Below are 25872 nucleotides of genomic sequence, written 5' to 3'. Positions count from 1 at the left end.
AGTGGCTGAGAGGAAAAGGGATATTTCTCTTCTGTTTTTCTTCCTTTTACTCATACAAAAGCAGTTGAGAATAAATTGAAAAACATGTTGACATTATTTTACTGTATTAAAGGATGACTGAATGTGATTTCAGTTGGACTTTAATCCTTGCAGAATAATCTGGACCAGGTTACTGCTGCTGTATTTCCAAGCCAAGGATGCTACATGCCAATGGTCAATAGTAGTGTCTGCAACACAGGTGTTAGCAGTTTGCTAAAATAATAACTACAGGCAAATGGAGGATCAAATTACCTAGTTGGTACTAACTTCTGTCACAGCGGCAAAGACAGATTGGGTGAAGAGAAGTTCAATTCCAACTAATGAAATATTCAGAGGGCTGTTACAGTAAGGATCATACTGTAGCTGTGCTTAGGAACTTCACGCTGCTTGTCCAAATTCTGCTTGAAAGTATTTTGCCCTGGCATTATTTAAAGAAAGCAGTCTGGCTGGTGTTTTCCACAAATAAGTCCCCTGGAAACTATTTTGGAAAGTTTCGAAAAATTGCTCTGAAAGAACCAATCATAATTTGATTTATCAGCTGCCAGAAGCAAAGGGTGAGGAACGTAAGTGGATGAGAACCGAAGAGGAAACACTTTGGAATTAGGCTGATATGTGAAATCGATATGGGAACAGAGGAAAGTCAGATGTTTCATATAATCCCTTTTGTGCCTGTTCGTTTTTTGAGCCTATTGCCTTATTGTTGCTTAATGCCTCGGTTAAATACAGTTTTTATTTTTGTATTATCAACATCTAAAACTAAATCTGTATTTATGAGCATTTTAGTACTTGGTATTTAGCATTCACTTATACATTTAGTTGTTTAATGTTTAAGTCAATCCTCATATCATCCCTTTTTGATCACTTCAGTCAAAACAGAAACAGGGTAATTTGCACCTGATTCTGATTTTCCTAAACTAAACACATGTGTGGAAGAGGGTCAAGGACAGATTAAAAACTTCGAAAAACAAAACAAATGACTCCATAAATGACCAAAACAATCTGTAACTTATGAGTCTCTCTCCTCTGAGCTGCTGAATGACACACTTCTATAGTGGGAAATCAATGTTTGTCCCTCAACCACAAGGACTTAAGTTGTCTGTGTTAAGTTGTTCCTTGACACGAACACTGTTGAGTGTGTCACAGTGGAGGTCATTTGATGTCAATGTTTTTTTTTAAATGCAGATTATTATTGTAAATTATTATAACCTATTATATACGTTTTTTCCTAGAGTTGTATTTTCCAGCTAAACATCAAACATGTATGCAAATGGCAGTTAATAAATACAGTTGTTTGTGTATTACAACATTTTAATTGTTATAGTTTAGCAAGAGACCTTTGGAATATTTTATTCTGGGCTTTACCACAGTCACATAACTTACTTCACTGCCACTAAACAAAAGGCGGACTCATGTTTGGCCTGATGATATTTTGTTGTCCCATTTATCCACTTGTTAGCAACCTTCTTTATTAAGACACAAACATTTGAAAACTCATTAGGATCCAGGAACACAGCGCTAAAAATATCTTAAGATTGTTACAATGTTAACCACAGTCTCTTATTATACTAAATGAGACTACTCAAATTCATTAAACAAAACACTAGTCCATCTAACAAAAAATTGCATTCAAAAAGCACATTGAGTTATTCCTTATTCCGGCCGCACTCTATTGTATTGGACTGCAATAGTTTTAGATGGTTGTCCCTTATAACACAACATTAAACAACCCATGTAAACCTCTCTCTTTGTTCCCCCCTTATCCTGTCATTCACACACACATTCTCATTCAGTCTTTCTCCTACCCATTCACTATTAATCTCATTCACATTATCTCAGTTATGCTCACTCACTCCCTCTCACACTCTCACAAACATGCAGCACATGAACAGACACAGAAGCCACTGGTGTTGTTAACGAGAGGTCTGGTGACTCAGTGGGAGTCTTGCTCAGTGTTGTTGTCCCCAGTGTGTTGTGACACAACATGTGAGAAAAATACTACAACATAACTCATGCACACACACAGACACACCTCATTTGTCCTCTGACAACACATTTTGCATCTATTGTATGCCTATCATCGTCATGAATTGCACTTTTTATAGTCAACATGTGAAAATCCTTAGGTCCAATATTAAAAATCACAATTCCTGTAATGTATTACATTTCTTCCAGATCCATCAATTGGGCAATTTCTACTCTTTCAAAACAACCCGTAATAGGAGACATTTTGTAATTATCAGCTATTGAAATGTTCCTGGTTCCTCCTGTTTCTCCTCTTCTGTTTGTTCTCTTCAATTTAGAGGTTAATCATGATATAACAACTGAATAACTCTGAGAAAGAGGATCAGCATTTTGAATAGCAATAGTACTCATCTGTTATTTTACTTTGACTTCCTTTCCCAGCTAATGCTGCTCTCCACTTTTATTTTGGTAGAGATTTGTGTATTAAGGAGTTCTGGATGACTAGCTGTGTATTATTCCACCCCAGGAGCTTTGAAGGTGCGAGGACTGCACGTAAGGTCACCACAGGATCTCCCCTTAATAGCTGCAAGCTGCTGGCTGAATTTGGAGAGGCAGGGAGGAGAGGAGGCAAGGGTATGGAGTATGCCTCTCTGAGAGTTTTCTGAGCAAAACCCTTTTTGTAGCCCCCACCGTTTGGACAAAATTCCTTTCTTGGATGCTGGAAGCATACGCAGAGGGCACCGATTATATCGTTTTACAGCTTGGCCTCTCTAAAACAACTTCTTCTAAATGTGCCTGTAGGTTTTTCTGTCTGCGTTGGAGGTGGGGTGCTCGGATCCTTCCTTGTCCCTCTCTACAGTTTACAACTCTCAGTCATGGCACAAGTACGCCTAATATGTGACTTGCGATGTGTCGCAATTGGTGTTTGTGTCTGAGCTGATGGTCCGTGATAGCCACAGCTGACCACTTAACCTCTGTGTCTGTTGGTGACTCACATAGATACAATCACATAACAGGATGCCAAAAGTACATGCCAGCAACAGCTCTTTCTTTTTTTAATGTCTGAGGGCAACTACTGTAAGTTGACTTTTTTCCAGTGGCCAACTCTCTTCCAGGGCCGTTAGAGGGGAGAAAAAGGTTGCTTTCTTACCCTTTACTTACTTTAGTAACTTTCTTGTTTTTTTTTTAAAACAATTGCAATGGTAATGGCAAATATTAAAAAAAAAGAAAGCAGCATGCCATAGCTTCCTTTATTCCCAAATGTTCTGTGTCTGTGTGGGCTGAGGGTAGCAAAGACATGGGGGCAACATGTATCTGAGGGAGGGGGAGAAGGGTAGTGTGGAGGGAGGTGCAGGGCTTTTCTACACAGCTGAGCAAAGGTAGTTACACAACAGGAGGGACATACTCCCAACGGTTTTAGTGGTTTTGGCTGTTTGCTGATGCCAAGTGCTCGCACTTATTTTGATAAGCTAAGTTATGTGGTAGTTTTTCTCTTATTTGCTGGTTCCTTATCCTAATTATATCCATTAAACTCTATATTCTTGCTGTGTTTCTTTCCTTTTCTCCCATTTACACGTCTGTTCAACCTTTTAAAACAATTTCCTGAGACTATTGCTTTTTTGTCAGATGTCACAGTGGTTCAGTGACAGATTTATTAGAATATTCGAACTTGAACATACAGATTTTGGTCTACCTTTAGTTAGCTTGAGCTGAAGCTGCAGCTATCTTCAGGGATAACGTTCTTTCCTTTAATAAGCAAGAAACAGGAACTCGGCTTTGGCGTTGAGTAAATAGTGTGTATCAGTTATTTACCAAATAATCTGTACACTGCTAATCTCAGTCAAACTCGAGTTTGTCTGCTAAGGGATAAATATAAACATACCCATATCTCTGTCATCCCTGAGAAGATAGTTGTTCCTAACACATTTCCTGTTGACAAGAGGAAGCAGTAAGTCGCAAAACACAGCCAGGTAAAAACACAGCTAACTGCTACAGCTATTATCATCAATTTGATGTTCTCAGCTGTTTAGCTGTTGGAAGTCTTTTCCAGTGAAAAAAAAGTGATCCAAAATACAAGTTTGCATAAGATGTACATTTTTACACTTTCTTTTTTAAACACAGATAAGTTGTCAGATGATTTACCTTGTTTTGCTTGCATTAGTTAGGTAGATAAATTACTGGCTACCATTAAGTGGTATGTTGCTCCAAAAACTCAGCCAGTTCCCCTCTCCCCAGGCCTGTGCCCCTTACACACCTTCTTTCCTTTAAGCATAGGCTGACACGCACATACTGCACACACAGTAATGAGAGGAACTCTGTGTTATTTTGACCTGTTCCTGAGATGGAAGGATGGGGCTCTGACAAGGTCTGCGTTCTTCACAAGGGCTTTCATGTTGCTGTTAGTGGGTGTCCTCCCCCAGCCCTCCTCTAGCCCTGGGACATTGGGCAGCATGAGGGCCCCCAGGCCCACAAGGCCAGCCAGTCCCATTTCCCAGCCACCCTGAGAGAACCCTCAAGTCAGGGCCAGATGTGGCAGCTGGCCCATCCACCCTGAAGGTCAAGGTCAAAGGAAACCATGTCAAATGTGCCACCCACCATCATTCCCTAGATAGAGAGATAAACAGAAGTAGCCTTGGAAGGGAACTGAGGTGCAGCGGGAAGGGTACTGAGGTGCAGCGGGAAGGGTAGGGACCTATAAGAGAGAGCAAGGTAGAGTGGAGAAGAGAATCTGAAGGAAACAAGGCAAACATGTGAAACTAAAAGATAGTGTCAACACTGCAAGATAGGGTCAACACTGCAAATATTGTCTTCTAAACTTAAATTAACTGTCAATAAAAGCCATTCAAATTGAACACTGACTTTAATACCTCATTATTGCCAACACTGATTTAATGTACATTCATATTTGAGAGATATCTCATCCTTCATGAGGTCCTTACCACCAGCTGCTCTTGCAGTAATAAGTAGTGTACCTTTCTTACTGTCGCAAATGTGCACAATGTAGTGACTGCTTTTCGTCTTTTTGTTTACTTAGTTGTGTTCTCTGTATTTGATATGTCTGTGTTATGTGTAATAATGTGTAACGTTGCTGCCTTCTTGGCCAGGTCAGCATTGTAAATTACATTTGATCTCAATGCTTTTTATCTGGTTGAATAAAGGTACAAAAAAAAATGTTTTACTTAGTCAGGTGGGAACTAGGAGCCCCGTATTTTTGGCTTCATAATGCCACAGAGGAAACACTGTTCGTGCAGCTGTTTCTGAAGTGTGTCCGGCCCTCGGCTTGTAAAGTCGTCACGTGTAGGCCTCATTTTCTCAGAGGAGTCTGGGCACTGCCCACCTGGCCCTCGCATTAGGAACACCCCCCCCCCCCCCCACACACAAACAACTTATTTAATACCCCATTTCAAAGGGGAGCCTGCGTCACTGCTCCTCAGTGACGAGCATGCTCCCCCATGTCATTCCCCGGACCTGCTGTCAACAAATCCTTGACTCTCACAAACTATAGGTGGTGATTTCTCTGTGTTGCGTTAACCACAGACTATAACATTTTACAAAGCAAAAAGTGACTAATACCATGACAAAGTTTTGACTAATGAAAGTCGTATGAATGTTTCAAACAATGTTTCATCGGGAGTTGAACAATATTTTTGGGGAGAAACAGACTTTAAAAGAAAGATTCATTATCAGCAGCTCATCTTTACTTTTCTATATATTTTTCCCTTAATCTTCTATTATTGTACCGTTTTTAAGGAACTGGTTCATTGGCGGTCAGAATTATTTTGTAGTGGATACTTAACCTCAAGGCACAGGGAAATGTGAATCTCCATCAAAAGATTGTTTATTAAAAGTATGTGTATTTTTATCTGAGGAAATGAAATTAGGCTTTCATTACGATTTAGAATAACAAGATTAATTTTTGATTCACGTGCTTAGCAATTCACTCAGGAAGGCAGTCAGCTTCAAAGCTACAGTATACATTTGACGTTGATGGATATGCAATAAAGACACTATCGTTATGGATGCATCTTTTAGTGGATGGGAAATTCTCCTTTCTTTCTCATTCGAATGCTAATGAATTTAATAATTACCTGAATAACCCTCCCGGATAGTATTAGCTTATGAGGCAATTTGTTTGATGGCATTACACTAGTAGTCTGGGTAATTATACAGCAGCTACTTCATAGTCAGATAATAACCTCCATGACCCCCACCCCCCTGGAATGGACTCCTCCCACATCAGCAAGAAAGCTTTCACTAATAGCTTTGAACTAATAGCTCTCTGACATGAGGCACACTGTCAACCAAGTGGCTGTGTTGCTAAGAGTGGCCAGTATTGTTGGCACATTTACTTTGTATACAAAGATCCATTGTGCAAAAAGGCAATACCACTCAGCTTTAACAAGAAAAAGAGACACCGCAGGCGCCCACAGATTGATCTGATAAGCCAACAGGACACAAAAGCAGACATGCCCTTGGTCTTCTGCCTGCCTGCCTGCCTGCCTGCCTGCCTTGGACCACATGTGTTCCTTGTTTGGCCTGGACACATTTTGTGTACCCAAACAGCTGAAGCAGGCCCCCCGAGAGGAAAGCAGACAAGGCTGCAACAGCTGGTGCTGGTGACGCATTGCCAACGTTATCCAATGACGTCAAACGCCAGGGGCGAGGGCCAGTGATCTTCCGGTGCTATTTTCACCTACAGTATAACACTTTGACATCTGACTATCAGGGAAACTGGGAGATCAATTTCTCTAATATTTTGAGATTGTGATATATTATGTGCTTAATAAAAACTAAATGCTACAAAGAAGTTTGCACAAGACTTTAGGTAAACAGTTCAGGACAGTTTCACATACATGTATACCATACCATTGCTATTGGATGGCCAATATTTTCTTGTAACTGCGCACTTCCATCATAACCTTTTTTTAAATCTTTGGTTATTCTGACAGATCAGGTAAGGTAGGTGATGTGCAGGTCCCCTGAAACATATGATATAATTAAAACAGCATGGTTAAATAATTATTTAATGAACTCATACATTGATCACATGGCAGGTTGGTACATTGACACAACTGATCGAGACTAGGCCCATACAGAGCCCATACAATTACATATTTATGTTCATGTGACAAAGGTTTCTTATGGTCGTATTATTTATGATGGGAACAAATAAATAAGTCAAGTGACATTAATATGGAGTAACAAAATCCATAGACATTGATTGATCAGTAAACCATATTTTGGACCAACCAGGGAGGCCGCTATACACAACAATGTTGACAACGTTCTTTTCTCAATATCGCAATCTAAACCACCAAGTTATCCCCAACCTTAACAAATTGTGATTTATTTCCAAAACCATGACCTTCCCCTAACATGAACGACTTTCTTTTTGAGGTTTTACCACTGCAATGGAAGATCAGAAATATTTTTTATTTCTTTAAATGACATATCTTTGATTTTCTCTCCCACTCAGGTGATTCCATTCCCCATGTCCTGTGACATCCGGGACGAGTGCTCCTGTCGGGATCTGAATGCTATGGAGAACAGAAAGGAGGAACATGTGCATTCTCTGGGGTGACCAACCTGAGCATGGACCTCAGTTCACCATCGGACCCTTGCTGCAACACAACACAGCCAGAGTGGCCGAGGCAGACCCGTCCTTCATCCTTCTCTCAGCCTCCAATGTCCTGCACATGCTGCTTAACAGGCATACCTCTCCATCCATACTGCAACCCCGACCAGCTGAAATGCCTCCTCCACATCACAGAAAGATCAAGAATAGAGGATGGGAATCATGAGACTCCACAGAAACTTCATTTCTCAGCTCAAAGGAAAGTAACCCTGCTATATCATCATAAAAAAAAAGAAAAAAAACGTATACAGCAAGGAGAAAAAAAACCTAAACAAAAATGTAACCAAGCCTAGGTAGCATGCCTTTTGTTCAGTTTTGTGCTGGCTTCAGTGTCTATTTTAGTGACCTTGCTTTACAATCACATGATTGAACCAAAGGTAAATCAAAATGTGCAAGTGAGGGATTGATTGTGTTGATGTTGGCTCCCTGTTTTGCAAATATGAAGGAAATCAAAAGACAGATGTTAAAAAATATTCCTCAGACACTTTACAGGCATGTTCAACACCTTTTCGGAGGGGCTAGAAGTTTGTGCGTATATCATTCCTGGTTTCAAACTGGTCAGTCACTTTGTATCTATATGCCCTTTACAGTAGAGGCTATAGAGGTTATTCCTAGCTTGGTGGGGAATGAGACAGCCATATTATTGAGTTTCAAGCCACATATTCAACACAAAAGCCAGATTAAAAGGCACAAACACACACACAAAAAATGCCAACTTACTGTTGTACAACAACACACATTATTTCCTAAGACTATTTTATATTTAGAGCAAAATCCTGAATCTATAATTAAAACATTTTTAGCATGGCTTCTGCTACTGTGTTTGCTGCTACTTGCCATCTTCACATCATAATATCTAATGGGGTTAGACAGCATTGTCTGCCTTGCTGCTTACAGTACCTCTTTAAAGCATTCATTTACACGTGCATGTCGGTTCATGATACTTTCATAGAATACATGTCGACAACACCACATGAAATGCACTAAGAACTTTAAAAAACCCCAGAACCTCACTTGTCATTTCCTTTTAACCCAATCGCCCAAGAAAAAATACATTGAGCACGACTTAAAGAATGTCATCGTTAACACCTCACTTCGGGTTGGGTTGATTTTAGTTTCAGTTTGAACTCCTCCCTCATGGCGCTTGATCAGAACTTTGTTACCTCAAGCACCAAATCAAAAATGTTCAAACTGAAGATAAAATCATCCCAGCCTGTTTGGAATGTATTCAATGCTTGTCAGAAGTCTTTAGCCTTTTTGATAACACAGTACTGCACAGTCACACAAGAGGAAGAACTAAAGGGCTGGAAATAGGTCCTGGCTCTTAGTGAGAATGAGTATAGGTGGAAGGAGACCTCATCTGACATTCAAACATGTACACACATATTTCTCATTCTCTCCCCTCCCAGTAGTGTTGGACTCTCAGCAGTAGTTATGCAGGCAACAATGCAATTCATGAAAATGACATTTGGATGTATATGTCAACACAGCATTTGCAGTCACAATATGATCAAAGGTCCCTAAGATTCTCTGCTGGGTCCAGTGTTTAAGTAATTCATTTAAACCTTATGTTTATCGCTGCAGTAAAAAGTACATTCTGTTGTTCTGATCAGCACTTTTCAGTATTGTGAACTCAGTCCGTCCCCACCAATTAGCTTCTTTAGATCATGTGGCTGCTACAATAGCCTTGTATTTTGTTATTCCTCATTCCAGACACATGAAGGCTACACTAGTTTTTTCTCATGCACATTTGATAATGAAGGCTGCTTGGCATATTGGTCCACATGTTGCTGCTCTTATTAGGCTGCAACCTTTGTCAGGGTTACATTCAGCACGATTGTGACTTTTCATTTGATTTGGGCCAATGGCACAGTCCCTCTGACTCATATTAGGCTGCTATAGCATTTCAGATCATCCTCATAAATCATTGTAGACAACAACATGTACAAGTGACAATGTAAGGCAGATTTCATGTCATTTTAAAACCAATGTAGTTAAGAACTAAGAAAATACCACCAAATGCAGCAAAAGTGTGAAGGTATTATTTTCCACCAAATACAAAGAAAATAAACAAAAATATATCATGTAAATATTACTATATGTTCTTGATTGACAGGAGGGTGGAAAAATATTATTTTTTTTGTTTTCATGTATTCCATTTTTACAAAATGTCATATTTAATCAGTGTTTGTATTATTGACCTCAGTTACTGCACTTTTTTAGTTTTTCTATGTAAGAAGAAAAAATATATCTTTTGAAAATGTTTAGAAGCTGCTATTGTCAGAATGGTGATCTGAAACAAACTGTATGTTATGATTTTCTGTCTTTTGACTCCCTGTGTTGCTATTAGCTTACCTGTCATTTTTTTAATCTGATTATAGATGCTCCTCTCCAAACCAAACTGACTTTGTAGTAGAGGTTGTCAAAGAAGTAGGGAGGTTTTGTCACTACAAACTATGTTTATATCCATCCATCCATCCATCAAACCATCCATCCAGCCATTAAGACCCCCCCCCCAAAAAAAAACTAAAATAAAAAAGAGATATATATAATAGGGAACATATCAACACATTAAGTTTAGAAGGTTATTTATGGTCTAGCTAGACATAATTAGTATGCCTTTAGTTTTTCCCTTATTAGTGTGTGTAGTACATCATCTTATGTTGAAAGTGTACATTTTGGCAGAGAAACCAAGTGATGTCAAAGGGGAAGGAAAAGCTTAAATGAAGGAATTCATTGTAACTTTTATGAAATATGAAACCTTCTAAAGACATTGTAAAGGCTACATTGTCTACTAAGCTTGCATTTAACACTTTATATCTTAACATACAGTATATAGCCTTGGTAAAATAAAATAAAAGTTGTATTATGTTGATATTATCAAGTTATATGTAATACTAGTACTCCAGATACTGCTGCTTTACATAGAACTATTAACAGTGGGGAAAGACTGATCTGCAATCACTACACTACGCCAATGACATGCAGTACATGCATACACTGGTTCATTAAGGGTCGCCATTTTAACCTTGTAAATGGATGAATCCGAAACCTCACATTGGATCTTTCCCTTCATCGGACACACATAGTTAACAACCTATTGTTGCATCTACATACTTTGACTAACTAAGAAATATCCTCCTCAACAATTGCTTGTATCATTAGTCAATGTCTGGATACCAAAACAACTGATTGTTATCTTGATCAAAACAGCTACAGAATGTGACTGCATATCAACTTGAACAATTATATTCCTAATAATGCAGAAGGTACCCTTAAGCCATAGCTAACCAAGATATTCATGGAAGGAAGTAAAAGATTACGCATTGGATGAGGACATCACCTCTCTACTGTAGTCATCACAGGATCCCTTGCTGTACCTCATGCCTGTAATGTTTGCTGCTTCTATATTTTTGGTATTTTAGTGACATTTTTGCGTCTCATAACAATGGTGTAAATAGTAGAACTATTTATTGAGAGTGTTATACTTTTTTAAGTTATATTTAATGTCCATGTAAGTTATTTTTTACGTTGTGCTTATAAACAGACACATTATAGGTTGTGATTCAAAACTGTCATTTTGGCTCTGTTGTGATCATTGCTGTCAAGCATTGATCAGATATACATATTCCTTCACAAAGTTCTGTCTCACTGGTCATTAGGTTTAGATTAAATCTGCTTGCATCCAATGAGCATTCACCACATGTTTTATGTTCCCGAGTGCAGTGTATTCTATATTCCTTTCAAACCAGAATGTAAAGTTTATTTTCTTTTTCTTTATCTACTTGTTTTTTTTAAATACACACATTAGCCATACGTACACAAGTGGTGTGAAAAAGAACCAATTATACAATGGTCAAATACATAAATCCATAATATAGCAAATGATGTTTCAAGGGACACGTGTAAGGAACAAGGAATATGCATTCAGAGCCAGAAGAGGACAGTAGAAATTACAAAGAGAGGGGACAAAACTGAAGGGAATGGAGGGCAGAAGGCAGGCGATGGTGCCCCCAGAGAGTGTTCTTGGATGGCAGGAAAAGTAGAAGGTGGGCAGGGATAGAGGTAGGGATGTGTGGGCTTCTTTTCCTGGCCTGTCTAGCTATTTGTCCAGGTGTGAAAATGTGTACTCACAGAGGCTGCCCCTGGGCCAGGGGTGGCGGGCACTGACTGGCAACAAGCCGAGGCCAATGAGTCAGAGTTTCTCCTGGGGGTGGCAGCCATCCCTTTCTGGGACTCCTAACACCCCCCCCCCCCCCTCACCACTCCACCTCCCGACTCCTCAACACACTGCCTCATCTGTCACTGTCAGGTATGCCTGCACAGGTCTGCCAGGGTCACGCTGGCCCTGTGAAAATCAGAGAGGATGTTTGCCCGGCTTACAGAGCCTTTTGAAGTTAGGCTAAAGGACCACAGTTTTCCTCACCTAGAGCAAATACTTATCACATAATATGATTTGTATAGCAGTCTTTTTTAGACAGGCTTTGATACCTCTCCACATTTCTCACCAACAGTCACTCCTTTGTTTCTAATTTAACACCGGGATGTCGTATTGCTTGTCTAAAAATGGCAGAAGCTTTGTACTGTCTAAGTAATTACAAAGTGTTGGGGAGTGTAAGAAAGAGTGTCTGAAGTCCTAATATTTTTGCTCACATTGTGGAGAAAAATACTGATGTGCCATCTTGTTGTAAGACATTTACTTTGTGTATTGTAACACATGATGTACCTCTCACAGGCCTCTGGTTATAGAATGGTCCACTTATGTATGTTTCCTAATCCCTCAATAAATAAATAAAAAAGGTAAATTGTCCTTTTTCTAAATGGGAAGTACAAAAAAAGTGTATTTACATATTACGTGGATATCTAGTGGTATTACTGCGATGTTTCGTACCCGATTGCTCAACAAATATATTTTAAGATGTAAATAATAATATTATATGATGATTGTATTTGCAAACCATGTACTAACTGTTTGAGAGTAGCTCTTGGATTGATTTTTATCATAACTATTATACAAAGAGATGAACCGTTAATATGTTGTGCATTGTGTCAAAGTATCACCTGCAAGACAGAAAAAAAAGAAGAAAAAAAAGACCTGTGATGCTTTACCACACCACTCGCTGTCAACATTTATTTGTTCATAATGGCTTAGTACACGCACTGTTGTCAGTTGTCTAAACCATGAATTTATCCATTGAGTCATGAAATATTTATTTGTTGTCAAGATGAATAAAATCATAATGGTCATTTCTGGGTCTTAGGAGTCTGTTGAAATGGATCTTTATAATCAAACTGGCTGATCTTTGTTATGCAATGAGAAGTTCATTTTCAAATCGTCTTCAAACAGCTTTAATTTCAAACTCCATACTGTATTTCTTCCGGTCTTATCCCAATGCCTTTGTGTTTGCTGAGAGTTTCACCAACACTGTAAAGGTCGCCATCGGACTCAGTAGTCCATCCCTCCCTCTGATGGCCTCCTCTCTCTTTGGTTCTTACACAGTATGCACTTTTTCAGGCACATATACAACAGATTGGACTTTTATGTTTCCATTTATGTTTCTCTCTGTTTTCACAGTTGCAATTATATATATTTTTGGTGCTCTGGTACATGGCAAAACATGTCTGATGTGTACTATATTTTCATAAGGAAGAGTCATAAAGATGAGTATGATGTTCATTTTGCTGTCATTTATTGTGTAGAAATAAAACACTGGTTAAAGTGAACATAAGCTTGATGAGTGTTGTGAGTTATTTGAAAGTGAAATTGTATTATCATCAATTGTGTCCAAGTTCATTTGTGCTATGCTTTATATTTTACTTTTTAACTCTTTTGTGTATCTTTCTACTACTAGAGTTTACTAACTAGACAAAATAAAGTGAGTGACCTTTTCAAAATGCAGAAAAAAATGCTGAGGTGGGTTAAAAAGAGAAGCTCATTCTTTAAGCCTCCATTGATACATTGGCATTGAAATGTGACTGCTGTTCCTGGCACACCAATGACGTTAATGGCATATTTTGTGAGAATGAACATCAAACTACTGATTTTGAAAGTGCAGTTAATGTTGCATGACTGGAAAGAAACTGGATCTGAGCTTAAAGGAATAGTTTGTTGACGGAGCTGGAAAAAGAAAATGCTTCCCAGCAGCTCACATTCAGAGAAGCATAGCCACCTTTAGTTAATGATATAAATTCATAGGGGATGGCTGTCTATTAGTTCGGTGACTGATTTCCTCCCCTACTCAATGTAAATATTTTTCAGCTTGATCATCTGGTAAATTGGGTAAATCCTTGGAAATCACACAATTGCACTGCATTCTGCAATTTCTAAATGAAATCGGATAACAGTTATTTTTATCTGAGACTTATTTTGCCATCATGCAAATCGTTTTTTTTTTTTAAATGTTTTCGACATACGTCCTTTTTTTTCATTTATATTCCGCATACTATACTAGGACTTTTTTTTAGACGTTCTACTCGTTTTTTTTTCTCATATTTTCAACATAACCTAAGATTATTTTTTCCGATTTAATATGTCGCTTTTTCTAATATTTTCGACATGGTATTTTACAGTAGATACACTATCTTATGACTTTTTTCTAATATTGTCATACATACTATACTTTGACTTTCTAATTTTACTGACAAAGTTTAAAGTGAAAAAAAAATGGACATACTGTACTATGACAGATATATTATTATATATTCGACAAACCTTTTTTGCATTTAGTGACATTCATGAAAATGGGGAAAGTTTCAAAGACGTCTTGATCACACAACTTGACACTGATCTTAAATAAGGCATTTTAAAATCCAAATAATAGTTTTACTCCATTGTGGGGATGAAAGAAAAATCTTCTGATTCAATATACATTTTTAATATATATCACATTCTTCAGAAAAAGACAATCAAAGCCACATAATAATACAGATGTCTTTTTTTACAATTCAAAATGTACATAATAATACTTTATTACAATTTACATAACATGAGATGTAAATATTGAAAAAAGGCATTGTTTATCTTAATTAAAACAATATCCATGGCTTTGAAGATATGACATTGGGCTGAAATATAAGAGGTATAAATGGACCAAAGAAGACCCCTACAATCACTAATACTTTACAAATCATTGGGGAGTACCTTACATTTTAGAGTTTGTTCAACACAAACTTTTGGGCACCTAAAACTGTTTCTGTGATGTTCTGTAATCTTGCAGAAATCATCAAGTCTTACCATAGCAACTGATTTATTTTTCTTTGCAGTATATTTTCTTTTGTTACATACTAATACCCACGAAGTATGTGAAACATTTACTTCAGCGTGGATATTGCATTGTATATTTTGTTTAGGGTGCATAATCCACTTTGTTCACATTTGTTTCTAGTCTATGAAAACAATTAAAAAATGTAATTGTCCATAGTATTCATTTTGGGTACTGTAGTATTAATAATATAGGTGATGACAAAATGATTTCTAGATTTCTGGATTAAAAGTACTAAATAAAATACCTATAAATGAATATGATTTTCAAATGCCACCCTCCATGTCTTTGCATAATTTAAACAGGCTTATAGTAGCCTATTGATCAATATAGTTCCCACACAAAGCCTTGCTATTTCAATTGAATCTATCAAAAGTAATACAAGACTTAGTACATCGTTTCTCACTTACTTATTTCACATTCATAAACAGAAGCTTTATTTTTTTTACTTAATGGGAACTAGAAAATAAGAAAGTGATTTTTAAATGGCTTTAACACATTTCGGTTTTTCCTTTCAAATTAGGATAGTAAAGGCAAATAAGTTATGCTAATATATTTTTTTTACTTTTTTCTCTCTTTTAAGTGTTCCAAGAAAGCTTCAAAGCACCAAAAAGGAACTACAATATTACATTCAAAGTATTTAAGCCAACCAGTTTTTCTCTTGGCTGAATTCTATTTTACATGTTCAGACTACAACTTTCTCATTGATATGTGCGATCACTGCCATTTTGCAGAAATATTTTCACTCCAGTTCTTTTTTTTATCCTCAGTCTTCTATTAAAAGTAGGCCACACAAAAATGGATTTTTTGTAACTTTAACACAATGTCCAGTGAATTCTGAGGTTTTTTTGGGCTATCATGGTTTTGCAAAATCCATCAGTCCCGTGAGAGACCACTGCTGCAGACTGGGTGACGAGTTGCATCCATTTTTGACGTCATTTTGCAGGAACAAACAGACAAAGATGCACCGCCGCCTTTCTACAAACTCCTGTCTCATCGGAGTTTGGTGTTGCTGTATGTGTTACGCTGCACAGATATTAACTTTTCCATGCATGAAGTGCGACTTTCATGTAAAGAGCCATGCCACGCGTTACTGGGAGGTTGCCCCTCTTCACTCCTGCAGTAGACATACGCCATGGTGTCTGTGCGGCTCCGGATGTTGGTGCTGCGCAGGAGGGACCGGCAGTAGTTGCTAATCTTCTCCACCCTATGTAGTATCAGGTTGGCTTTTCTATTGAAGGAGAAGACAAGAACAAAATATCTAAGATCAACATCATCACGCATATATAATCATTTTGAATACCATTACCATAACATCTCAAGTTTGAGATGATATCCATCATTGAGAAAGACAGAAAACACAAATATCTGTACAATTATATATTAAGCAAGTAAGAAAATCTGCCGGATTAATGATTGAATGTCCTTTCAAAATTGCACCAAATGATACATTAACATTAGACTTTAAAATGTGCAATCATAAAAGTAGTTAGATACACAAACTTTGGAAATGCGAGTGGAGGTGTGTGTCTGTGTGTAAGCGTTGTGTGCTGCTGACAAAAAAAAGGGGGTCCTGCTAAATTCACTTCAGCACCTGATAAAGACAAATTGTAATTGCACCAATTCCCCAAGGGGGTTCATTTGGTGCCAACAAGTCAACAAAGAAGTACAAATAGAGAAGGAGCGAAAGAAAGAAAAAGAACAAATATCACACTGTTCCTTAAGTTGCACCCTCACTGGCTTTGCACGAAAGCACAGCTTTAAATGTTAGCAGGATTTAAAGAATTTCAACAGTGTTTCTCCTTTATTTCTGACGGGACTGCCACTCTGGGTCAAAACCAGCTCATGCAAATACATTTAGAATTTTCGGGGTACTGATTCTGTTGAACACTACACCGGGTTTGAATTTGTTCTCTACGTCCAGAGTCTGAAGCTGCTGTGCAAAACATGAATGAGCCATATGTCAGGTCATGAGGAAAACACACACAAAGAAGGGCAAAATTCCATTTGTTTTGAAAGCCATGTCTGCTGAGCATCAACATCTGTCTTCAGTTAAGCAAGCAGTACAGACATCCTTTTTACTTATTGGCCGAAAAGAGGGTGAAACATTTTCTCATTTCCCTTAAATTCTTACGTCCGAAAACACAGACTACCAAACACATAATCAAGGGAGGCCTGCCAGCATGTGAGTAAGGGACACATACAAAACTTGTAATGCCATTCCTAAAAACATGCAAAGAAATTAACAACAAATTTAACAAAAAAGGAAAGTGTAACTTTTCAGGTTGCCATAGCTTTTAAGTCAAAGACATGGCTTTAATTGGATTCTAAGTAATTGATTACGACACAAACACAGCTTTGTAAAAACAAAGCTTAGAACTGTAACTACATCAAACTAAAAGGGCAATGGGAAAGCACAGACATATGCAAATACCCTAACTTGCAATGTTAAAGGTACTCTATACGACTAAAGCAGCAACAACTATTTGCTATGTAAATGAAGAAATTATGTCTTAAGCAGATAATGAAGTCACAGTCCCTCTGTGTATGTTTTCATGCTCTTCAGTCCTTTGCGTTGGTAACCAGTCAACATGTTATCTCCTGCCTTATTGTCCAACTGGCTAATCACTGCTGCTCTCTTCTGCACTCTTACTGTATGGCTGTTACCACGAGACCATCATCCCAACCAACAGTGGCAGGACAGCGGCAACAGGAAGGCATAACGCCCATCCTCGGCTCCCCCCAACATTACCACTGTTAGCTCTGCCACTGTTGTCAGCACTGTTAACACCGTTTACACGTTATGCATGAGCCAACGCCATTTTGGCTCAGCCACCTCCATGTTTGCTTGCAATATCAGAGGTATGAGCCGTGCGCAACCAAGACTTAAAGTGCCTTTAAGGCACAACGTGAACCAAAAACCGTCCGTCGTTCATATGTGGCTGTTTCACATAGTTTCATAAAAAAAAAGGATAGTAGTTTTCCTGTAATCCTGCCGACATACAGACAAACAAACCTTGGCGGGGGTGATGTTACGATGCTGCTGGACATTTGGGGTTACTGGGATTCTCAGCGCCCGCGAGGAAAACTGACTTTGCTTACGTTTCACTTGGCCATTCTGCTACCTTTTAAAAGGCACCACCAATAGAGCTTGCTTGTAAATTACCCCAACGAGGCTCAACCCTGCCAACTTGAGGCAGTAAATAATCCGTGCTCGCTCATCCAAAAGCCCCCCCTCCTCCTTCCTCATTGCTGCCCACACACAAGCACAATATCTGACCACCTCAATCCCCATATTAAGTCCCAATGGCCAACCCGTGCCTCCCACCCCCCTTCACCAATCAGAGAGAGGCATAATCTTTCTACAGACCAAAGTTATTCCACAATTATTATATTATTTATGGCTTGAAAGGAGAGCTTCCAGGCAGTAGGGGTGGACAAACCTAAACATTGGACCGTAACTTAAGAACCCATGTTGCTATCATCATGGTGCTGGACCAACTTCCTTGTCAGACTTGCATAACTTGTTTTTTTCTATGAAGTATTGTTTGTGTTATCTACTTCACAGTTTTGTTAGTCAGTGAGCTTCTCTTGCTCTCCATGTTGTTGTAACGTCTAAGCATCAGTTCATAGGGCAAACTATCAATGGGGGTGTCCCTGTTAAGAGGGTCATGGTTGAAAGGATGTCATGTTGGCATGTTGTGGAGATTTTCTATGAGAAAGGAGAGGAAATAGAGTTTGAAGTTGAGTTAGTGTTAGCTGACTATCAAATGTAGTGTTTGGCTTGGCTGTCAAACACTGTTTTGGCATCACCATGGTAATGCGAGGAGCGACTGTAACCCGAAGTTTTCATGGTGACCTTGCCCACTTGCTTTCCAGTAGAAGCACTTTGAAAAGTGGGAAAACAGGAGGGGGAAATTGTGTAATGCTCCTGCTTAGAGGGGTGCAGACAATGCCATGAAAAATGGCTTAATGGTCTGAAACTGGAAGGACCAGTCCAAACATCTTTGGCTTTTGTTATGTAATAAACCTCAGCGTGACTGTAATTGATCCTACACAACATAACAGCGTCATCAAACAAGATGACAAGGACACTTGGGTAAATAGTGGCAGACTGAAACAAAATAAGGAATTATTCTAGACAAGAAAACAACGGTTCTCTTTAGACAGACTAGCTGTAAAATGTAACATTTTAATCATCTTCTTTGCCTGCTTAAAAACACATCTTCTCACCTCGGGCCCAGCTCATCTTCACTTCGCCAGACAAAGTCTCCAAACTTTTCGTAGTGGGAATTGTAGTGATGCTGGACTCTGTATAACAGTGGAGGAGGAACCTCCATCAATGTGTTGTAGGCCATCTGCTGCTCCTTGCCACTTGTGTAGCCGTTATACAAGTTGTAGACCTTGTCCGCTATCTCTGTGAAGAGGTAAGAGACGGACATAGGAGAGACACAGAAACAGAGGGGGAAACATATTTAACACAAGCAAGGTAAGCAAATCAGCACATCAAAGTTTTTAATGTAGTATTGAACTTCAATGAGGTTTGGGGATTGCAAGAGACACAAAACGGCGTGTATAGTTTGTAAGCAAGGAAGTGATACTGTATGGCTAACTCCACAGGACCAGTTAATTTAATCTGAATGTGAAATTGGTGATGGAGATTTATTTTACTTTATGAGTTGAGATAGAACATGATTCTAAAAAAGGGATATATGTATTATAAGTGTGGGTCTGACTTGCAAAGATGAAATTAGTTAGATGAAAGGGTGTAATGACACGTTTTAAATATATTTTAGTGATGAACCTTGTGGGTAAGTACCAATTTATATAAATTGTGATTATGTTTTAAAACTTGGAAGAGATGTGCCAAAAATGAAATTAAAAGAAGAGGAACAAGAAGAAAACCAATGAAAGGTGAGTGTACCTTCGGCTCGACTGTCATCCACCATTGGACAAGATGTCCGTACTGACACGAAGCTTGAGTCAGAGTGGCTGCCTCGGCTATCCATTGCATGAAGAGTAAACCTGAAAAACAAAAAGCATTTGAAGAAAGCCCTAAGTTAAGGTAGCCAGTGTTAGCAGCGATCAAAGAAACATACAGAAAAAGCTTAAAAGCAATTACAAGTTTACCCTTGACCAAGACACTTAAAACTCCACAAATGATTGGCACTTTGGATATGCTGACACAGCCTTTAAAAACTGTAATGTTCACAGGTTTGCTGGGTAATGTTCTTGATGAGATGATGATCTTGCTAGATGATCATATAAACCCATATACTGGCATTGCATACTTTTTTAGAAACATTTCTTGCCAATAAGGAGCCAAAGATGGTGGGATTTAATTATATCTGAAAATGAGTACAGCCTGTTCCACAGTGGCAGAGGGGGCATCCGGCTCGACTCCAAGTAATCTATAAGGCCAAAGTTTCCTCTCTCTGAAAATGTCAAACATCAGACTTTTTTGGGTTATATGACAGACTTCAAGACCACTCAGTACCCTGATAAGATAACACAACAAACAGTTCAAGACATTAGGATATGAGACACTGAGAAGGCATCTCAAGTAATGTAGGGCTCGGAAAAAAATACAAATGACCTTTAGATGTCCTTTTGAAAATGTCAATCTGTTTACTTTTGAACAAGAACAAGAACAAGAACAAGGAGAAACTGGTCATATTGAATCTAAAAAAGGATGAAGGGTGGCACAGATTAAGCCATCAATATTATTGCAGGCAGCGGCAAGGAAAGAAATGCCAACATCATATACGTGCATGTGCTATTTGCCACTGCTGTCTTAATGATGGTTGAACTTTTAACTTGCTGCGGCACTCTTTGTGACCATGGCAACCATATAAACCACACCTAGGATAAACACAAGAGCTATTTGTATTGTTCTCTGAATTCCCTAAATTACACCTCCCTTTTGTGGACACACATAACAATTTTAAAAAGGTTAATAACATTGATTTCTGTTTAGCCAAACTTACTGTTGTGTCATATAGCCAAGCATTATCTAATATACCAGTTGAAAAGGCATATAGACTTTGACATGTCACAGAAGTTTCAAGTTTCAAGGCTTTTATTGTCATGTGTGCATAGCTACACTGTAGTTATGACTATGAGAATCTTAGGTCAAAGGAAAAACACCAGTGTAAATGATAAAATAAATTATTGTTTGATTACGTACACCGGTGTTATGTCAAGGTACTGGATTTGTGTGTGACACTTGAATAGAATAGCACCATTGGTAATGTTTTACTACCTATGCTTTACCTACTATGATACGTCAAAATATATGCTGTGAAAAGGCCAATTTGGCTATACTTTGGCCATCAATGATAATTAGACTTGAGCAGTACATCAGAATTTCCAAAAAGAGCTTGTGTCATTTTTATGTTAAATTAAGTAGGCCATAAATATTGCAGTTGCTGTGAAGGTTATTTGATAGAAGATTTTCAGAAAAAACACACATACACTGTTTTTCCTACTACAGGGGATTGAATTTAGTATTGAGAAATGTTTGTAGCTTGTTATGAAAAAAACTGTAAGCTTTCTACAGTATTTCAACAGAGTCACCGCTGTAAAAACAACAGAATGACAACAAGGAAACCACAAAACACAGTGAGACAAGATGAACAACTGAGATAGCATTCCAATGCGAAATACTTTTGAAAAACACATGAAAATAAAGACATTACAAGATTATTGTTATTACAAAAGTTTATTTTTGTTACTAAACGCATTTGCCTTTTTCTCTTTTAATGTCTTTCCCAATTCTGTCAAATTATTGTTTTGTTGTAATATGACCTGTTTGGACATTGCTCACATAGTTTGTCTAGTCTTGTTTTTCAGCAGGGTGGATGCGGTATTCCCCAAGAATCTCACCAAAGACGCACAGGCCTCACACAGGAAAACAATGCTGGCATGTAACAATCACTGTTTAAATGACTGTATGTGGCCACATAACGTGCAGCTGGATACAATGAGGTGGATGAAAAAGGAAAGCAGGAGGAGGAGGACGTCGAGGCGGGAGTTTTTATCAAGGCAATTTGTTAAAAGTTTTGTTAGGGACCCAGGATGTGGGCTTGCCAGCCTTTTATTGCTGTTTTTTGTTGTTTAAATGGTTGGCATCAATGACAGGTACTGTTCCCCCTTCCACAGCCCCTACAGCAATTACAAGGTTTTTATGTACAGTAATAAAGCCTTTTCTGCCATGAGATTAAGCCTCTAAGAGAGTGAGCTTGAGAGTCTGCTTTTTGTTTGAGTAAATGAGGGATAATATGCTCATTGTGGAATGAATTATGACATTTTAAAGAAAATACGAGACATTTTACAACTTTTTGATCGCAGTTTATGCCAAGTAGCCTTGGCTAGGGTTTCTACATACGGTTAGGTTCTCATTCATATAAACTGATAGTAGCAGTCTAAGCTCAGCACAGGCACACAGTGATGATAAAGATCGCCAAGGAGAACAAAGAAAGCAGCTTTGGTCTGGCATGCCACGAGAATGTCAAAACATCAAGTAACAGAATTTGGCAAGACACACAACCACCACGGCCACCCACCCTACCACACACGGATACACTTTCCTTTGTCTCTCTATTTTTCTATCTACATTGCTTGCATATAGCTCAGCCCTGTCTATCCCTCTCTCTAATTATTTGTCTCTCACATCTATTCCAAGGCCGTCTGGCTTCACATGGCTCCTCTGGAAGCGGTTCGGTTTTGACCCTGTGCCATAGTTTTGAAAGCTCAGCAAACAACCAAGTGGACAAATGGCAGATTAATGTTTGTGTAAATTAACAATGTGGCCATTAAAGTAACTATTGTCCTCTAATTTAATGAGACAGTGGGGAGATGGATGAACAAGGGATGACAAGACAGAAAGCTCTGGGACAGACAGAGCAAGAGATGAGGAATGGGAGAGAGAGAGAGAGGGTGAGAGTGAGAGAGGATCACTTAGGGCAGTATGTTTGGCATGCTGAGAGAAGCTAGGGCAGTAGGGGATGCCTTTTCCATGACATCAATGTTTGGATACACATCAGAAAGCCGGTCAACAAATCAATCAAAGCCACATAGAATAATTTCACACTGCCCGAAAAATCTGTGGCAGCTACAGTATCTCGTGACGTTGAAATCCTCAGATCTATGTGGCATTACCCTAGCGCAACAGCCCTAAATATAATGCCTTTGCCTTTCATTGTGAATTAGACAAATTAGCTCAGCTCTGAATGACCTCACTTGCAGATCAGAAAGACTCACAGTCCAAATGAATGTCATGATCACAACACCACATTCAAATCTTAAATGAATTCAGCAGATCATTTGGGAAACTGAGATGTCTAGATAATCAACAAGAACATAATTTCAACAGTTCTTTGAATGACGTTTGACAAATTCAAGTCGATATTATCATGTATCAGCAGTAACAAGATTATTTTTTAAATTAAAAGCAAAAACATTTCTCATCAGGAAGAAACTAGATTTTGTGCGTCTTCCTTCTGCACCAAGTTTTAGTGGAAAACAGCAAATGTCCACCATCCAAAACAATATTATTTAGGTTTTGAAACTAAAAAGTACCAACACCTTTGTACAACCACCACACTCAAAGAAAAAATGCCACTCAAGAAGCAAGAATGATTTTTTCCACTGGCTAGTTTTAAGCGTTAAAACTCAAAGGTGTCAATCGATATCAAGAAATGGAGAAGTACATAACGACTTTTTGTACAACTTCTGTCACAAATGTACTCTTGATTAATTAGAGCAGCACAAACAATGTTACCTGACCTCTATCAGTTCAATACAAACAATTAAACTTGTGGTGCAGAAAACTGAACTGACCCTTCAATCAACATGTATTTGCCAAGACTGCAATGTTTTGTCCAACCATAAGAAAGTAAATACAATTTCCTAACTGTCACAAGAGTAACTGGGGGAAGCAATTCAGAAACAGGCATCCTGGTCACCTAGTTCAACTCTGTAACATAGATTATAATCACCACATTTCTGATTTGGTTTGGGTCGAGAACCAGAAAAACAAAGTCAATTGACTTCATTGCCAAGATAATTTGTTGATGATTTACCACCCCCAGAAATAGAAGTTATCCTTGTAAAAAAGGATGTTCCTGCTTATTGTCACATTAGTCTGACAGTTCACGAAGTATATTCATAAGCCTCATGTTCTTTAGAGAATTCTCACACGTTTGGGTAATAATACAAAAGTGACTCTGTATCCAACATATTTGTATTCACTTTTGAAATCAGGTGTGAAACTCTTCAAAGAGAAAAGAGCATTCTAGTAAGGGCAATGTTAGCAGCCTTGGTAATGATCAAGTGTGAATGTATGTAAGTCGCTTTGGATAAAAGCGTCTAACAAATGACATGTGTTGTATTTGGGAGAATAATAGTAGGATGCTCGTTACCTAAAGAAGCTCTTTGTCCTACTTCAAATCACATCTTGCATAACACCTTGTCCTGCGGGACCCAAAAGAACCGTCAGTGTTTTCAGGGTGATTTAGAAAATGAGAATTGTCCAAACCAGTAGGACTTATCAGACTCTTGATTAAGACAAGCGGGGTTGGCTTCAAGCAGATGTGCCCTCATACGTAATTCCAAGGTAAATTCTGCTCTTATCAGAGCAAAACAACACTGTAGAAAATTCCTCAACAAAGATAACACGGCTACAATGTTGGAAATAAGGCTCTTGTTGCAGGTTTTGTTAGTGGAACACTAACTTCTACAGATTAAATGAATAGTTATGTACCTAGTATTCTTTATCTACTGCGTCAATGCATGAAGGAAAGTCGAAACATTGAGTTGTTAACTAAATAGATGGTAATTATGTTGTAGGCCAGGGGTGCCCAATACGTCGATCGCGACGCAAGGGTAGTGTGGGTAGATCGCATGGCATTGAAAAAAAAGAAGGAAAGAAGGAACAAAGAAAATAAATAAAAACATATTTTTTATTTTTAGCCTATCATCCATCCTTACTATGGCATTTGCCACTTGATTGACGTACAGGTAAGCCAGTCTGAGTTGTATTGTGCCATACGGGTTCATGCAGTTATGAGGGGACCTCACCTTCTCATCTGAAGCGCCTCCAGAATGCTTTGTTGGTTATTCATTGATTTATTTTATCTTAATTTCTTTGTTTTAATGCTCAATTCTGAACACTTCCCAATATGGACTATTCTACTTCTCCCTGTGTGCAATGTTTATGTGAAACTCACAGGTTCATCAGCCTATGATCATATATATACTCCAATGTTAATGGATTCGTTTAAAAGACCACATGGCATTCATTTAACTGTTATAGCTGTTATGTAGACATACATGTTAAATAGCTTGTTGGCAATGCTACATTAATACATCCATAACCTTTACTCTGGCTGTCTCACATACAATAACACACAAACAAGCATCATAAGGTATTTTTATTCCTGTAATTTAGCATCCCTCTCAACTGTAAATGTATGTTCATTTAATTAGGCACAACTAAAGATAATTTCTTTTAGGGTAACTTGTTAGGCTAAATGCTGTGAGTATGCCCTGCTGTATTGTCATCTCAGGTTATTGGAAATCCACTGGCATAAGGATTTGGATATTAAACTATTGCAAAGTTATTTGTTTTTTGTAACTTTGTACGGTACATGTACACCTAGATTGGGGATAATCTGAGGTTTCCAAAAGCTTTTAATTCTGGCTTCTTCTTTCAAAGGGGCAATGTTCAGGCTCCCAAAACAAACCAAGGCCTTCGAAAAGCATGAACATTATAAAAACAGGACACTTAACTGAACCTGAAAAAACAGTCTGTCTCATGTGTCCAATGTCAGCCACAACAACACCTGGGGCCTGTCTGCTTCACTTATTATTGATTCTCGTGCAAGAGCAAATAGTGCTCATAGAAAATGCACATAACAGCAATATCTAGTTTTAAAAAATAAAAAAAACCATATCTGCCTCAATTTGAAGTCA

General features: G+C 38.4%; 2 protein-coding genes across 3 annotated transcripts in view; one reads left to right on the top strand and one right to left on the bottom strand.

Annotated features, from left to right (window-relative positions):
* Positions 1–13365, top strand: part of pappaa (pregnancy-associated plasma protein A, pappalysin 1a) — an 85646-nt gene extending 72281 nt beyond the window's left edge. For both annotated transcript variants that reach the window (XM_034123341.1, XM_034123340.1), the window contains exon 22: positions 7478–13365. In XM_034123341.1, coding sequence (XP_033979232.1) covers positions 7478–7582 — 105 coding nt within the window. In that variant the 3' untranslated portion in view covers positions 7583–13365. The remainder of the gene's footprint in view (positions 1–7477) is intronic.
* A 1155-nt stretch (positions 13366–14520) lies between these two features.
* The window catches only part of LOC117476589 (astrotactin-2-like), a 252926-nt gene continuing 241574 nt past the window's right edge, over positions 14521–25872 (bottom strand). The window contains exons 21-23 of the mRNA XM_034123245.1: positions 19823–19923; positions 19132–19315; positions 14521–16129 (exon numbers count right to left, since the gene is read on the bottom strand). Of these exons, the coding sequence (XP_033979136.1) occupies positions 15892–16129; positions 19132–19315; positions 19823–19923 (523 nt within the window). The 3' untranslated portion in view covers positions 14521–15891. The remainder of the gene's footprint in view (positions 16130–19131; positions 19316–19822; positions 19924–25872) is intronic.

This window comes from Trematomus bernacchii, unplaced genomic scaffold, assembly GCF_902827165.1.
Source record: "Trematomus bernacchii unplaced genomic scaffold, fTreBer1.1, whole genome shotgun sequence".
Lineage (NCBI taxonomy): Eukaryota > Metazoa > Chordata > Actinopteri > Perciformes > Nototheniidae > Trematomus > Trematomus bernacchii.
Note: the sequence above shows the minus strand (reverse complement) of the source record. Positions and strands in the feature narration are given on the sequence as shown.